The 18,869-nt window shown below is 29.6% G+C and overlaps 1 protein-coding gene across 1 annotated transcript in view; it reads left to right on the forward strand.

Annotated features, from left to right (window-relative positions):
- LOC113388986 (protein sprint) overlaps nt 1-18,561 on the forward strand; it is a 32,256-nt gene extending 13,695 nt beyond the window's left edge. Inside the window, exons 2-7 of the mRNA XM_026626020.1 lie at nt 6,981-7,232; nt 9,044-9,306; nt 9,625-9,770; nt 11,318-11,540; nt 15,047-15,245; nt 18,290-18,561. Of these exons, the coding sequence (XP_026481805.1) occupies nt 6,981-7,232; nt 9,044-9,306; nt 9,625-9,770; nt 11,318-11,540; nt 15,047-15,245; nt 18,290-18,432 (1,226 nt within the window). The 3' untranslated portion in view covers nt 18,433-18,561. The remainder of the gene's footprint in view (nt 1-6,980; nt 7,233-9,043; nt 9,307-9,624; nt 9,771-11,317; nt 11,541-15,046; nt 15,246-18,289) is intronic.
- The last annotated feature ends 308 nt before the right edge of the window (nt 18,562-18,869 follow it).

Consider the following 18,869-nt stretch of genomic DNA (forward strand, 5'->3'; position numbering starts at 1 on the left):
ACAATACCTCCCTAAACTAAAGTTAGTTTAAATTACAGTGTATTTCTAAAGACAATAAGTTTTAACACATTTATTTACTATAAAAAAATATTAATAATAAAATCAAAATTAAGCTTAAAAAATATAAAGTGTCACCTTATATAGAAACTTTTGGTGTAAAATCTAAATTAATACCTTCTTAAATTAAAGTGAATTTTTATAGACAATAAATTTTAATTCATTTATTTACTATAAAAATTAATATTAAATCAACAAGTGCATATATTTTGAGTCCAAAACCAAAATTCTAAATAAATAAAAAAAATAATAATAATAAGTTTGAGCAATATAAAGACTTTGATTGGTGACAAATCCCAAGAAGAACTTTTGACTATTTGCTGTTTGTGTATTGTTTATGCAAATAAAATTTAAAACTACTGAGTTGGGGTAAAACCAATAAAATCAACTACTGAAAAAAATCTTTTAAATTCTGAAACCAGCTAAAAATTCGTTAGTCGAGAACAGATCTCTGACAACGATCTCGTGTACCCAGGCAATTAATTCCATATCTTCAAGTATCATTTTACAATCTCGAGTACATTATTTTGTCACAAGTTTATAAATAGTACTCGATTTTATAATCGCGCGCGCGTTCTTCTCCAGTTTTAGATATATTTTCTAGTCAGTGTCAGGTTTTATTAATGCATAACTTCAGCTTTCGCACATTTGTTGTGGCGGGGAAAAACCGCCGTTCGATCTGCCATGACGTGGTTCAAAAAGTGGTCGCTAGGAAAATCCGGGAACGAGAACATCATCAAAGAGGCAAACAGACCTGATGATGGGGTCTTTTTGGCTTTGGAAGCAACGGAAATCGAGAGGGATGGAGGCGAAGACTTCTATTCCAAGTTTGTGGTCGCTGAGAGGACCAGATTTGGTGACCCTTGGATCGTGGTTGGCCCCAGGGAAGAAGTCAGTTTGGATATCCAGAAGGACCAGGATGGTGATGGTGGACTCCAAAAATCCAAAAGTGAGGTGGAAGATTTTTTTGATGCACCAGAAGACGCTATCAACGACTATGAGGTGACTGAACGTACAAGAAATGGTGACCCTTGGATTGTGGTTTACCACAAAAACCAAGTCGGAGTAGATGACGACTTTTTTGACAACATGCTTGTATCAAAAAACAATTTCATGCAACATGATGACATCCTATTTTTTGATAAATTTACCATACTGGAGAAAACCAGACACGGTTGTCCTTGGATCATAGTGCAACACAAAAACGACAAACAAGATTTTCGCGACGACTTCTTCGATCAAGAGCTATTTCCTTCGAAATATTTGGAAGCTGAGAAAACACGTTTTGGTGACCCTTGGATTGTAGTGCACTTGCAACACGAATCAGAACTTTTGGACGACTTTTTCGATACCAAAAATGAACAAAACGCTTTACTTGATGGTTCTGATTTTTATGTCTCTGAACGTAGACGATCTGGTGAAATTTGGGTTGTCGTAGAACATGCAAGACAACAGGATTTGAAGTTGACGTGTGATTATTGCGTGGAGGATGATTTTTTTGAAACATTGGATACCAAAAAGATTGACGAGTGCACTATTGAAGATTTCCAAAAATCTGATAATATTGAAAAGGATTATGCAAATGAGAGCGCGTTGGCTCAAAGCCTTCTAGATTCCTTGGAGTATATGAAAGATGATGTCTCTAAGAATGACAACGTGTTTGCCAAAAACGTGTTGAAGCCTTCTGATATCCTGCAAAATGATTGTAACAAAACTTCGGGTAAAAAGTCTTTGGATTCTTGTGAATACCAGTATGTGATCACAGAACGTACTCGTGATGGCGACCCATGGGTCATCGTAGATCCTCTAAACCGACGTCTACCAACCTCCGACGACTTTTTCGATGCACCACCAGAACCAAACGGCCTAATACCAGATTCCCAACTAGTAATAACCCAAAGAACACGTTTAGGAGAACCCTGGCTAGTAATAGACCTCCCATCAGCAGGTTCTTCCAAAACAACTCCGTCCGAAGACAACGCCTTCTTCGATCTCCTACCCATATCGAAAGATGGCGCCACTAATTTTCCGAACCGACTTGCTAAAAAGTCGAGAAAGGGCGACAAGTGGCTCAGGAGTGTCGAGAAATTGAAGAAGAAAACAAGGGCGCCTATTTTGAATTTGCAAGAGTATTTTCATTTGAACGATAGTGGTGATTTGAGGGTTATCAATTTTGGTGTCAAAGTGCAGAAGGGCTGGGATAGTTGTGATGGCCCTTGGAAATGGTGGCATAGGGTTCCTTTGGGCAGGGAAGCCAGGGAGGAGAAGAGGGGCTTGTTGGGGAAGCTGAGGGAAGGGATTAAGAAGATTTGGAGGAAATATGGTAAATGATTGATTTTTAAGTATTCAGTATGTTTAGAACTATCTGATCCAAAGATTTTATTTTTTACCAAACAAAATATGGTTTTGGCTTCATCATATTTTAATTAGCAATCAGATTTAATAAAATATTGAATTATTTATTGGCTTTACATGCATGATAAATTTAAATTTAGTATGACTGTTGACTTTTTTTTATTATTTTTACTATTTTATACTTTTGATGTTTAGTTCATTGATGAAAGTATAATTTTTATCATAAATAATTATTTTTATTAATTTCTATTCGATATGATTTCGTTTATAATTGTGCAAATGCGACTTGTGTCTTTGACGTAATAATTATAAATAAACTTGAAATGTTTGCCACGTGGATGCGGGTTATCTAATGGGAGCAAATCGAAAGCTCTTTATTATAAATTGTATGTAAATCTATATATATATATATATTATATATAATATTATATATATATATATATATATATATATATATACATATATATATATGTATATATTTATATATATAAAGTACGTGTCACGATGTTGGTCCGGAATGAACTCCTAAACTACTGAACCGATTTTTTTTAAATTTTATTACCTGACTGCGTGCATTTATATCCAACTTATAGACTATACTTTAAAAAAATAATTAAAAATCTTAGGTATGGGAATCAAATAATTTCAAATCAAATATTTCTGAAATTTTGCTTATATTTGATACAATTTTTATTAATTTTTTTTTAAAATTAATTTCATTGTAACAAACAAAGCAATAATTATATGTAATAAACATATGTAATTATATGTAATTACATAATTATATGTAATAAACTCATTCAGAAGTTCAATATTTGCTCATATGTCGATAAATTCAGAAATTCAGTAAACAAAGCAATGACATGATTTTTACGTGATGTTTCCTCTTGAAAATATATTTTGATGTACAAATGTATATAATTTCTGCTTGATATCAAGTTGCCCAAAACTCCTTATTTTTGATAACTATAGACTTTAACTTAATGCGATATAACGATTTATCTAACGTATTTTCATGTAAAAACGTACAAAACTGCCGCTTGATATCAAATTGCCCAAAACTCCTGATTTTTGGTAACTTTAGACATTAACTTAATGTAATATAATAATTTATCTAAAGTATTTTTATGTAAAAATCTACAAAACTGCAGCTTGATAGCAAATTGCCCAAAACTCCTGATTTTTGATAATTTTAGACTTTAACTTAATGTAATATAATAATTTATCTAACGTATTTTCATGTAAAAACGTACAAAACTGCCGTTTGATATCAGGTTGACCAAAACTCTTGATTGAAGACCATAACTTTAGACTTTTAACTTAATGTAATATAATAATTCATTATTCGTATTTTTATGTAAAAAATTACAAAACTGACGCTTGATTTCAAGTTGTCCGTAACTCGTATTTTTTTATTTTATTTATTTTTTTAATGTAGATATTTATAAATTAAATTTTATGTAATTGAATGAACCTATGAATTCAAAAATCTATAAAATTGTATATTAAAAAAACTGCAGTCCTGTTTGCAAACTGTTAAGTTTTTGAATTTAGGCAAATAATTGTTTATGTATAAAAATATTTATATATAATAATTTATGAGTCTTGAAAAATGAAAGTTTTTGAAATTAAATTCATCGAATCCATAATTTTATAAATTTAAATAATAGCGATGGCCTCTTTGTAAATTTTTATATGTAACTAAACTCATTCAGAAATTCAATACTTATGTTAATAAATTCAGAAATTTAAAAATTTAAAAATTTATTCGTTTATTTGTTCGAACATGAAGCCAGGCTTTTCTATTTCTATTTAATATTTATTTAAATATAATTGCACAGTCAGTCTTGATTGGAAATCACTATTTTATATAAACATCTGATCATTATTTTCGAAATTATAAAATTAGTGTTTAAATAAATATTAGAATTATTAAAATTAGGGTTTGAATAAATAAATAAACAATTAAAATAAAAAGTGGTAAACCTATACAAAAGTTAAACCTAATAAAATAAATAAATAAAACAATCTTCCTTAATAAATTTGGTCGCAATATATTATTTGAAAAAATACAATTTTTAACTTTTTGTAGGAGAATTGTATGTTTTTTATATCGTAATTATTTCTTGAATTTTTTTGACCATGTCGATGAAAATTTGTATACATGTATGTATGTATATTATTATTATTATTAATTCCGATTCAGTCAAAACGAAGAAAACTCTCTTTCAATAAGATAAGAGACCATTAATTATTATTACATACAATGCAATATGACGCGTTCCACTTTCGCAAAAGATAACGAAAATAATCATTTTGCAAACAATACCACATTCCTTATTTATCCAAGAATTTAATACAAAAATCATAAAAATGTTATGTAAAAAAATTTGCCGCCAAAAGATAATAGACACTTTAGGATCCGTATTTGTTCTGCATTTTTCATGTTTAAAATTTTGTTTAAATTCAGTAAATATTTGGATCATGTCGAATAGCAAAATTTAATTAAATAGATAATTCTAAAAATTGTATAGCTGACATTAAAATTGCTATAATAGTCTTGAAAACTATTCTATAAATATTTATAAAAGTCGCAATTTTTAATTAAGTTTACCATTTAATAATTTCTTGTTTTATTGGCAAGTGTTTCTTTTCAATATTTAATTTTTTTGTGTTTATTATTATTCATTTATTTTATCGCAAAACTTTCAATACGATAAATCTTTTATCTTTACCAAACTTCCTGGGAATATGAACTTTTATATCAATATAAACAAATCTATCTATTCATCAGCAAACAGATTTCAGTCTAATTGTCGCCTTTTCAGTAAATTAGTAAACATCCGAGACATTGGCATCGATTTGTTTGAGAATTTAAGTACAATTGTATTTCCAGGAAATGTGATTGCAAATTGTTAACTGGACTTTAGTAAACTAAATAACTAAATAATAATTGTATTTGAAGAACTTCATGTAATTAAAATTAACATACATTCATTGACTGTTGGTATTTTTTTTACTTTTTCACTGGCGATATAATCTCATTCTTTGAACAGCTTTAATTTCTGTCTTGCCTAAAAAATATTTTCCATTTTAATAACTTCAAAGATTTAGATAATTAACGAATAATATAGAAATAATTTATACGAATAATATAAAATTATTCTTGGGCATCCATCCAGTAATTAAAAACAGTTTTATTGAAAGAAAATGTTTTTATTAAGAAAACATACGTTTCGAGTCTTGATTTGACCCGTCTTCAGTGCTACAATTAAATATTCCAGGGTTACAATTTAAAAGCAATATAGAAAAAATACATAATTACAGAAAAATATAAAAACATGTGAAAAAAAGCATAAATCTAACCAGTTTAATAAATTTATTTTATAACTAATATATATTGTGTATATAAAAGTATATAAAATGAAAAACAACATATAATAAACAAATGTAAGGAAACTTACCATACAAATAAATTTGAACTTACATAAACCTTAAACTTAAATTTGAAATTACAAATAATTTTGAAATTAATTTATCATAACTCGACGTTTTATCAATTTGTTGTATCATACTTTTTTCGTGTGTTTTTGTGTTTTATTTTCAAATTAATTTGTATGGTGAGTTTCTTTACATTTGTTTATTCTATGCTGTTTTTCATTTTTATATACTTTCACAATATATATTAGTTAAAAAATAAATTTATTAAATTGGTTAGTTTTATGCTTTTTTACATGTTTTTATATTTTTCTGTAATTATCTATTTTTTCTATATTGTTTTTAAATTGTAACCCTGAAATATTTAATTGTAGCACTGAAGATGGGTCGAATCAAGATCCGAAACGTATGTTTTCTTAATAAAAATTTGCTTTCAATAAAACTGTTTTAATTACTGGATGGATGCCCAAGAATAATTCTATCATATATATATATATATATATATATATATATACTAGCTGACCCGGCAAACGTTGTTTTGCTAAGTAAGGTATATTCTAAACAATGTCTAGAGAATCAAAAAAACTAATACGCTAAGTGTATAAGGATGCGTTGTTTGAATGCTATAAACACTATTAGTTTGTCTATATTTTATCAATACAATCAAACTGGAAGTTTTATACACTTTCTGTAGAAAACATGGTTTAATCCAATCCAAGCCATTTTAGGTCTTTCGACTTATTGATTACGTTTCACGTTTTTCAGATTCTTTTTTGATTCAGGATTTTATGTATAATTGTAAATAATACTACTGAGCTTATACAAAATTTTCAAATTTCTGCGAGTAGAGAGGAGAGATAGAAAATGAATTAAGTGTTTCTTCTTTGACCTGCTTTTTGAAAAGTTTCAAGTAAATCGACAGTCACAGTTAAAAAAATCACTTAAGTTAAAAAGTCATTTTATGTAAATATTTATGAATTTACTGCTATCTTCAACCCAGGCTTCCAAAAACGTACCAAATTCATGAAACATTTTGTATAAATATTACTTTGTATACCTATACAACTACTTCTCTTCTTCAATTTAATTGGTTCCTGAACACAAATAATCAATTACACTATTTTTTCTAGTTTCTTCACCCCGAACTGCCAATTCAACCAACGGTCAATCCTCCAATTCTTGCCAGCAGCAGCAACCCTCATCTCAAGGGCTTCGTAAGGGCGAAGCACCAGGCCTAAGGGTGCGCAGATACGCCCTTCAATTAGCCAAAGACAAAAGCACCACTTTTGCCCAAAATGTAGACCATTTCATTGCTTGCACTAGGGATGGAAGGGAAAGACAACCCCATGTGGTCATGAGAAATATGAGGCAGTTCATGTCAGGTAATAATAAATCATTATATATATCTATATATATATATATATATATATATATATATATATATATATATATTTATTTATTAGCTGACCCGGCAAACGTTGTTTTGCTAAGTAAGGTATATTCTATTCTAAACAATTTCTAGAGAATCAAAAATATTAATACTTTAAGTGTATAAGGATGTGTTGTTTGAATGCTATATACAATGAGGTATTATAAAAACAATAAACCCCATTAGTTTGTCTATATTTTGTCAACTGGAAGTTTTATACACTTTGTATAAAAAACATGGTATAATCCAACAAGTCTTTTTTGGTCTTCCGACTTATTAATTACGTTTCAAGTTTTTCAGATTCTTTTTGGATTCTGGATTTTGTGTATAATTGTAAATAATACCACTGAGCTTATACAAAATTTTCAAATTTCTTCGAGGAGAGATAGAAACTGAATTAAGTATTTCTTTTACGAACTGCTTTTTTGAAAAGTTTCAAGTAACATTCGATGAGTTAAAGTAAATTTAATAAAAAGTATATATGTAGAGTAGGGCAAGGCACAAAGGTCCAATTCGACTTTGAGCAAATATTAATCTTATATATAAAAATATAGCTCTCGATAAAATGATTCGCTAAAACTCGAGAACGGCTAAACCGATTTGGCCAGTCTTAGTCTGAAAAAATCATGCTAATCAGCAGGTTGTCGGAAAGGTGAGATATTATTTCAAAATCGCGTAGAAACTTTACATTTTTAATTTGAACATTTTTGTAGAAGCGTAATTTAAATAAAACAATAGACGGTGGCTAATACGTCAAATGTCAAACGTTTTTGGCAGATGATGTTTAATTACGTTTAATATGATGTTTTACGCGAATATTATCATATTTTTCTCAAACACGGTGCTCTAAACGATCTCATTTGTATAATTATATACTCGTTGATATTTATAAAACATTTTCTAGATTATATTATATTTTATTTATGTTTTTTAAATTCAGAACCTAAATTTGGTATCGATCAAAGGGACATTTTGTCGGACATTATTTTGGTATTGATCAAAGGGACATTTTGTCGGACATTATTTTTGCAGTTATAATTTCCCAGAATTTATCGAAGAATAGATAGTAATATATAATTGTTTGTTTGAAATGTGTTATTTGTTCTGATATAATTGTTTTGGTTTTCATAATAAAGGTCAAATTGGACCTTTGTGCCTCGCTCTGCTCTACATATATACTTCTTATTTAATTTAAAAAATAATATAATCTAGAAAATGTTTTATAAACACCAATGAGTATATAATTATACAAATGAGATCTTTTAGAGCACCGTGTTCGAGAAAAATATGATTTGCAAAAAAAGAATGCTACAACGCCAAAAAATGCATTTTCATATTAACATTTCAAAAAAGTTGATATTTTGAGTTTCTAGTAACACTTACGATTCGTTTAATAACGTTTTTGTATATAAATAAAACTACAAACAAAACTACTTACTACGATTTAATTATAATTAAATAATATTCACGTAAAACATACTATTAAACGTAATTGAACATCGTCTCTCAAAAACGTTTGACATTTGACGTATTAGCCACCGTCTAATGTTTTATTTAAATTACGCTTCTACAAAAATGTTCAAATTAAAAATGTAAAGTTTGTACGCGATTTTGAAATAATATCTCACCTTTCCGACAACCTACTGATTAGCACGAATTTTTCAAGACTAAGACTGGCCAAATCGGTTTAGCGGATCATTTTATCGAGAGCTCCATTTTTATATATAAGAAGATAACTTATATAACAATTTTTGTTTTCTTCAGGTATGAAAAACTATCTCCTGAAACACGGTGAACGTGGTTTTGAGAGGGAAGTACAATTGGCTCGTGCAAGGTTACGTGGGGACGAGTTTTTAAATTTGGACGCACTTTTGGAGTCCGTCATGCAAAAATTGGTGGCAGTTCCTCTGAGAGAACATTTGTATGCGCTATTTGTGGAATGGTGTGCGACCAGAGGCGATATCGAACTTATGGCTGAAAATATCAAGTTGGCTGCTGAATACGAACCTAGGGAACTTGGACTTAGGGTAAGGAAACTTTTTTTTTTTATTCGACAATATATTTACAACTGTCAACATAGACATCAAGTGAATCTTTTGGCAATTATATATCAAAAATTCCATCGATATATAAATAGTGAAAAATATGTAGTTGCATTTTTCCTTTATAAAAAATAATGTAATGTGACACGAGTAATTACAAGCTAATTAAATCACTAAATATTTTTCTTTTGAAGTATTTTTTTCTTTTTTAGGTAAGGAAACATAACGAATCTGATTTTATGGTGACATGGCAGGTTTTTATTTAGAACTATTGAATAGTGTTGTTTTATATTTATTTTCTAGGCTTGTGTGAGTCCTCCAAATGGTGCTTCGATGAGCGCAATTGCTGATCAATTGACTTTGCTTCAGGAAGCAGAATCGCCTTTGGACAAACTCGATAAATTATTGAGAGCAGTTGCTTTGGTTTTTGAAGGAACTGGAGGAATAAAGTAAGAACATAAAAAAATTATAAATTTAATTAGTTGGTATTGGTATTTTGCCTGGAGGCAAGTTACATTAACTTCCCGATATGTGTAAATAATCGATTTAATCAATAAAAAATAAATTAATTTATGAGTGGATTTATTACACATAATTGAAAACGAACGAACACGTTAACTCGAAGTATTTTCTAAAAGCAAATTTTCACAAATTAACAATTTTTATATTTGAACCAGTTTCCGTAGGAGTTTAAAGGTTTAATATGTTTATTAAGACTAAGTACTCTATCGTTATAACAAATAAATCGTCTAATTTTAATTTTAACAATCGTCAAAAAAACTACTCATTTTCTCAAACTTTAATGATTTTTTAAAATTAAACTACTTGTCGTAAGGCTGTAATATTTCAGTAAGTTCTGAAATCGGTTCAGGCGTTTTTGAGAAAACGTCGATCAAAAGTCTAATTTTGACAAATGCCAAAGAAACGATATTAATTTTTGCAAACTTTGACGAATTTTTAAAGCTAAATGAGTTGTCATAGGACCGTAATATTTTAGTATGATCTACAAGACTATGGTATCTACCGTCAAAAAAATACATGAAAATCGTCGAAAAAGAATTTTTAATACGTTATTACAAGAAAACGGCTCGGCCGATCTCTACCAAAAACTAATCAGCACGATTCCCAACCAATATCTTTCGAACGGTTTTGAAATTTTAAAATCGATTCAGAATTGCGCGCTAAAACGTGGACGAAAATTTTTTCACTTTTCTGCTATTTATAAGGAAACGGCTTAGGCGATCGTCGCACGAAACTGGCAAACAATAATCCTCATCGAGATACATCGAATGGCTTTTAAATTTTTGAAATCGGTCTAGCCCTTTTTGAGAAAACGGCGATTTACGGCACAAGATCTGTTCACATACACACACACACGCACATACATAGTTTTTCCAAATTTAGTCTCATTCGATTCAGAATGGCTTGAAACGTCCCGGAGAAAACATAAAATTAGCGAATCGGATTTTTTGATGAAAACAAACTTCTCCTTCGGGAAGTTAAAAAAGTGGTACTTTTGAATTGTAGACGTGGATACAGGACAACGTCTGTCGGGTCATCTAGTATATATATGTATATATATATACATATATATATATATATATATATATATATATATATATATATATATATGGCCGAATTGAGCCAATTTCATATTAAATATTATTATTTAGAAATGAAACCGTAATGAACTGTTGTAGACTCGATCTTAATGTGAGTTTATTGATAACTCAATTTACAACGAACTGATATCATATAAATTTTGATATAAATTTATTAGCCCAACAATTGATGGATGACTAAAACCGAGAACCATTTTACGATAGTGAAAACAATAATCTACTAAAGCTTGCTAGATGCGACATTCGCATCAGCGTAGCTCCAAGTATGCTGTGTAGTTTAGTCCACATTGGCGTCAATCAACTGACATCTGTCAAGAACATTTTCATTCCGCCACATATATACATATATATCTAATATATCTATTTTTCCCCAGGGTGGTCTCCGCCGACGACTTCCTGCCCCTCCTGATCCTGGTCATAGCCCGCTGCGGAATGGTCGGAGCAGAAATCGAATCCGAGATAATGTGGGGCCTGCTCCAGCCCAGTCTCCTGTCAGGAGAAGCAGGTTACTACCTCACTGCCCTTTCGAGCGCCGTGCACGTCCTGAAGAGTTTGGGAGCAGGTTGTAAGGACGCCACTGCCGCCTCCAATTGCTTCGTGGCCGCTTCGAATAATGGAATCAATGGGGCTTGCGAATCTGAAGTGAGTTAATAAAAGATTTAATAGAAAGGAAATATTTGGTAGGAGAGAAAGATTTGTTAGGATTAGTTAGGATTGACAAATTTATTGGAAAGTTATTAGGATGATGGTTTGAAAATTTGATTGAAATCTCATCTAAATTGGTTTCGATCTGAACATGAAGAGTTACAGATGATAAACAGACATAAAGATAAGAAACTGAATTAGTATTTGGATTTTAGGATTTGATCTTCGAATTTTAATTCGATATTATATTACTAATCTCCAATTAAAAAGATTCAGTTACAGACGTAAAAAATGATTTTTTTCAATTTTAATATAATTGAGAAAAAGTGTATAAATATAATTTTTTTGTTGTGTTCTCAAAAGTTCCTAAAGAGAGGAACATCCGAATTCTCGACAAAATAGAATTTAAATAAATATTTTTTTTTAAAAAAGGAAGAGGCTCTTCGTTCAGAAAATATTAAAATTAATATTAAGGTGTGGCTTTCATCTATCACTTTATTTATTTCTGTTCTATTTCTTTCTCTGCTCCAAAATTAACAACTATTATTTAACATGTATGTATGTTTTTTTATAATTTTGTATAAATGTTCTGTTTATATTTTTTGATATGTCTGTTTAATTGTTACTGTGAATTTTGATGACTTTTTGTGTTATTTTTTTCTCTCTTAAATGTCAGTATTAATTTGTTTATGACTTTGTATTTGTATGTGTTATGAATTTATAAATATAAGTTTTAATAAATTTGTGTGCTTGCATTTTCATTTTTTGCTTCTGCTCTCCTGACATTCCTTGGCTTTGCTTTTTTCTTCTGCTCTACTTTTTTATTTTATTAATGCTTATAATTTTTCTAACACTATTTCAGCTATATATATATATATATATATATATATATATATATTATTTTAACTTGGAAATATAAACACAATGCTCTATTTTTTGTACTAATTAATAAATAATATTAGGCTTTGTCGCCATGTCGCTCGGATTGTGACTCCTCATATATCGGACAGAATTTTATAAAATTTTAATTCTGAATTTTGAAATTAAAAATAAAGAATTAATTTGTAACAATTTAAGTATCTAAAATCAAGTCAATGGTGACATGTCTTTATATTAATAATAACAATACTAATAATTCATGGTATATTTTATTTATTTAATACCACAACCAAAAAAAACTGAATTGTTTTTTAATTACAATATTTGTTACAACTGCTAAATAATATAACATCTAGTAACATTTATGAACAATAACAAAAATATAAATAAAAAAGAGTACAAAATAAAGGATAGTATTTGCATTAAACTAAATATGAATAAAAATAATCAAAATATTCCAACTTTTTTATGTACTGACTATTCTAAATCTAAAAATAGAATTATCCCATTTTTTGCTAAAAAAATATTTACCATCGTGGGCCAAATAATGTACAATTAATTATGAAATTATGCATTTTTTCAATAAATTTTGTAACGTTTTTTAAAAATCACTGTTTTGTTTCCTTTATCAATGTGCAATCATTTTGTTCATTTATAGGGTATCCCAGAATTCAACGTTGAACCAAAAGGAGGTGATAGCATTGATCTTAACAGTCCTCAAAATTTTGTTCTTTTTTTAAATTTCACACTTGGAAATTATGAGCTTTTAAGTGCAACCTAGAGCTTTGGTGAAATTATGACCATTTTTTGGTTATTGTAGTTAATTTTTACTACTTGTTTTCATTTAAATTTAGGAAATGTAATCCTGAATTTTTGGGACCACAGTAAAAAATTTGCCAAATTTTCTCAAGTTTTCACAAATTTCCTCAAGATTTCAAAAATTACGACTTTTTGTTGAACTATAAATTTAAACTTTCCAAAATCGGTCGACTTTGAGAGGCCCTACTTTGAAAAAAATGTACTAAATTTTATTGGCAAATTTTATCAACAGTTGGCACTTCCACTTTCGTTCGGATTTCTACCCACAGGTATATCATCCCTTATGTTCTATTAATACAATAATAAGTATTTCAAATATAAAAGGTGTGATACAATTGGGTGACATAAAAGGAGGAAAGGAAAATTTCCTCTAAAAAAAATCACCTAACAATATTTATAATAATAAATGATTATACTAAAAAAGAAAAACAAAACCAAAGATTTATTTGCTTTGAAGGAAAATCGGTAACGAGCCAAGTATCCTTCTCTGCTATGGGTCAATCAGAATATAGTTTGGTATGGCGTCCAACCTTTGGGTTGCCCTTCACAAAACCATGTAGTTAAGAAATATCACCAAAACAGATCATCACCTTACTTCCTCATTCCTAAGAATATTTATATTATTTTATATATATATATATATATATATATATATATATATATTGATATTTTTTAACAGCAATCAGAACCTTGCGTCCTATGAGCTGTTGGGCTGAAACTTCTTACTTCTTATTAACTTCCCGAAGGAGAAGTTTGTTTTCATCAAAAAATCCAAATCGCTAATTTTATGTTTTCTCGGCGTTTCAAGCCATTCTGAATCGAATGAGATCAAATTTGGAAAAAGTATGTGTGTGTGTGTGTGTGTGTGTGTGTGAACAGATTTTTTGCTGTAAATCGACGTTTTCTCAAAAACGGCTGGGCCGATTTCAAAAATTTAAAAACCATTCGATGTATCTCGATGAGGACTATCGCTTGTCAGTTTTGTGCGACGATCTGCCAAGCCGTTTCTTTGTAATTTTCAAAAAAGTGTTAAACTCTTCGTCCACATTTAAGCTCATCCTACCGAACCGATTTTCAAAAATCAAAAACTTTAATTCAATAATCAAAAATTGTAATTAACTGTTGAAAAAAAAATTTAAGCCGATTTTTATGGATTTTTTTTAGCGATATATATCATGGTCTTATACCACTTACTGTAATATTACAGTAAGTATTATATTTAAAAATTCATCGGAGTTTGAGAAAATGAGTTGTTTTTTTGACGTGAGTTAAAATTAAAATTAGACGATTTACTTGGTATAACGATAGTGTACTTGGTCTTAATGAACATACTAAACTATTACAATCCTACTGAAACTGGTTCAATTATAAAAATTATTGATTTTTGTAAATTTGCTTTTAGAAAATACTCCGAGTTAACGTGTTCGTTCGTTCGTTTGCATGTGTAATAAATCCACTCGGAATACTTACAATCACTCATAAATTAATTTATTTTTTATTGATTAAGTCGATTATTTACACATATCGTGAAGTTCATGTAACTTGCCTCAAGGCAAAATCCAATTCCAACTAGTTTTCTAGATGGTAACCCAATGGTTAACCCATCCATATTTGATGATTTTTGTTATTAGAATAATTATAATAGGGCTGACTTTTTATTGGTGCAGCAATGCCGGACAAGGGCTATTTTCACTTGGAAACATATTGCTATCCATAATTTTTTTTTTTTTAAATTTTACATATAATATTTTCTCCAACAGCGACCCCGTCTCCTACTACCAGCCTGCGGGTCCCTTCTCAGGGTTGTAGTTCCTGATGAACACAATGGGTCCCTACAAACCAGGACCTTACCAGTTAGACCTCATACAACCGCCAAAGAAGTCTGCAGGATCATCGCCCATAGGGCCAGAGTCACAAATCCTCAGGACTACGGACTTTTCAAATTGGTGGATGGTGAAGGTAAGAGAAAAATATACACTAGGTAAAAAAAAGAGTGCGCGTAAGGTTCACACGCGATTGAAGTAAAACTCATTTGCTACTGTACAAGATGGCATTTAAGTAAAAACAAATACATCATATAACAATTTTGAATAATGTTCATTAGTAATATTGTAACACTCGTGATCGAATCACACATTTATTAGTGTCAACCGTTATACACATTTATATGATGATGAAGTATAAATTATATATTTATAATAGCATTAAAAATATGTGTAATATTTAAAAACAATAATGTAATTAAAGTCATGCTTCAAATATGACATGATCGGTTTGTCATTTTAATTAGCATTCAGAAATGAACGTTCATTAGAGAAAAGAAGTGATTGCTGATTAATAAATTCTATAATATTCGTTCACACAGTGGATTATGTTAAACAACGCCTAAACAAATATTATTTTCGCATCTTCACTCATCATGTAATTGTGTTTGAAGAATTTCATGTAATTATAATTAACATACATTCATTGACTGCTTGTATTTTTTTACTTTTTCGCTGGCGATATAATCTCATTAGCGAAACCAAATTAAATCAAACTATTGATTAAAGCGTTGAAAGCACAACCGTAAAATTGAATAAAAAAATATTTATGGAAAAGCTCTCTAGGTATTTTTACGTTTTCGGTGTAATTAAAGTGACTAGTAGCCCTTGATCAACTATTCTTTAATTATTAGTTACAAAATCGAAGATAAAATTACACCTAAAATGCAATAATAATTTTCAAAAGTAATGAATGTTAAAAAATTATTAAGTTTCTGTTAGTGAGTTAGAACTGCTTATAAAATAAGGAAACCTTATTGGTTTCACCATTTGGTGCTTTCCAAATCTAGCAAGAAATTTGTAAAATCGTGCATATCAATATATATTTCTTTGTTTTTAGCAAAAAGAGAATCCATTAAACACGCTTTATTAAATCGGTACAAGTAAGGAATTTTCACAGACAGGCAAAATCTTCGTAAATTGAAATTAAAACTAATAAAACAAATTAAAAAATAGTTAACTATTCAAACTGCCCAAACGATTTTCAAATGGGTAATAAATAAATATTCTCAGCTTTCAATTAAGTAAGGCACTAGTATCATTTTTTCTTGCCTTGATGCAATTTGCTCGTCATAGAGTTTATTTATTTGTAAAATTTACAGTTTTGCTCTAGACACATAAATTTATGTTTAGATTGTTAATCAGTAGAGTCCTTGTTTGAAACATTTTACTTTTACCATATTGGTGAGCGGAGTTTATGTTCTCTCTTTGTTTGCACGGCAGTAGAGTTTTTTTGTTATTATTTATCCAGAAGTCTTCTGAAAGACTAAAGCAACTACATAGTTATATTTTCCACTCACGATAGGATTCTGAAAAAGGACTCTACTGACTAAAAACAAAGCAACATGGACTTTACTGACTCTGTCTTATTGCACGTCAGTAGAGTCCCTTTTAAATTTTTCATCCGGAAACTTCTTTTTTGTCTAACCAAGGTCAACCAGCATTTCTAGTCATATTTTTTAACCATTGTAATGCTTGTATTTTTTTTAAGTAAAACTTCTTTAGGCGCGGCATGTGTGTAAATCCGTACAAATGCAACGGAAGTGAGTTACGGCAAGGTCGAGTGCCAATGATTCGTCATTCTTGATATGCGTGACTATAAACGTGCGTACGTCACCGAAAGCGCGAAGCATATTGTTCATTTATCGGTGTCTCATGTCATTACATTTTAAGGTTAAATATTAGTACAAATCTTGAGTTAATACAAAATGTGTGGATCGGATGAATATTTTATCTCGTCCTCTATAAATAATTATATTGCAAATATTAAGCAAATGAAAAATTTGTGCCGAGTAAAAAACGTAAGTTTATTGAAATAATTTGTATTATTCGTGGTTACTATTTATTTTTGAGGTTATTAAAATAAAAATTATTTTTATATGCAAAACAGATACTACAACTGTTCAAAAAATGAAACTGTATGGCCAGCGAAAAACTAAAAAAAAAACAAGCAGTGAATGTATGTTAATTTTAATTACATGAAATTCTTCAAATACAATTACATGACAAGTTGTTCAACATAATAATTCTCTGCATTTTTATAGAATTAAAAAATATTAAAGCAATACAGCTTTATTTTAACATGCCGAAGATATATCATTTTCAGAATTATATCTCAGACACTTCTGGAATTTTAGAGAAAGTTTACATGTTTTTCGTTTATGATGGCTATTAAGTATTACAAAGTTGCATATTTTTATAAATAATGAAGAATAAATTGATATTCAGATTTATTACTCTAAACAAGAGATCAAGCGCAACAATAGTTTATTCAGCTGTGTGTCATTCATATACAGATATACTTCATAATGGACATTTATGCAATTTATTTATTGCTAGTGTTAATGAAATTATTCAAAATTGTTATATGATGCATTCATTTTTAACTTAAATGCCATCTTGTACAATAGCAAAAAAGTTTTACTCGAATCGCGTGTGAACCTTACGCGCACTCTTTTTTTCTACTTTTTCTCTGGCGATATAATCTCATTCTTTGAACAGCTGTAATATCTGTCTTGCCTAAAGAATATTTTCCATTTTAATAACTCCAAAGATTTATAGAAACTACGAATAGTATAGAAATAATTTCTAATCAATAAACTTACGTGTAGTACACGGCCCAAATGTTTATTTTGTTTTATTATTTTCAAGGAATAGGGTAAAATATTCTTCTGATTCAAGCATTTTTCATTAAATCAAGATTTGTACTTCGATGTAACTTGCAAATGTTTATTTATCTATGCCGATTTCCTTGTTGATATCGGTACGCATACAACGACAGATCTCTATTCACATGACACGACGACTAATCACAATCGACCCGTATCGAAATGATATCATCGAAAGCGAATTAGACGCTATTTTCGTTGCATTTATACGGATTTACACTCTTTTAATTTAAGAAGTTTTACTTAAAAAAAAAATATTCATCAACTTATTTTTAATTTTTTTTTTTGGCAGAATCTCTCTTGGCCGATGGTGAATGTCCGCAAGAAGCAAGATTGTCTGCTGAAGGCAAACATTGCGTTTTGGCTTATAAAAGAATTGACGCCAAAATTGCTTGGCCTACACAAGCCTTGGTGATTTCTGATGAAGATTGCTAATGGAAAAATGAAAAGGACAATGAAACTTTTGGTCTTTTGAACTTTTGGAGACTTTCGGATACTTTTGGAGTCTTTTGGAGCCTTTGGTAAACGACTACCACCTGGTATGGACAAAATTGCTTGTATCAAGGGAAAAGTGGTAAACGACTACAATTTTGGGTATGTTATTGGTTAAACATCTACTTTTGTTTTGTTACTTGGTTACGAAAACAATTTGTCAAATTATAAGGAAAAAACCAAAAAGGCTTTATATTATTATATTATATTAAAGCAGTGATTTCCAACCTGTATGAGATACAGAACATTTAAGCTGATGCACCCTTTGGCCAAAAGTGCAAATTTTTCCATATGTCCATTTATTTCAGTAGTTACTAAAATCGACATACAACTTGTCCTAATAATACTTATAAATCCACTAAGGATTTTTTTAAGAAAAA

This window comes from Ctenocephalides felis, unplaced genomic scaffold (genome assembly GCF_003426905.1).
Source record: "Ctenocephalides felis isolate EL2017-DRISC unplaced genomic scaffold, ASM342690v1 CF-g0.4_SCAFFOLD_03573, whole genome shotgun sequence".
NCBI classification, from domain to species: Eukaryota; Metazoa; Arthropoda; class Insecta; order Siphonaptera; family Pulicidae; genus Ctenocephalides; species Ctenocephalides felis.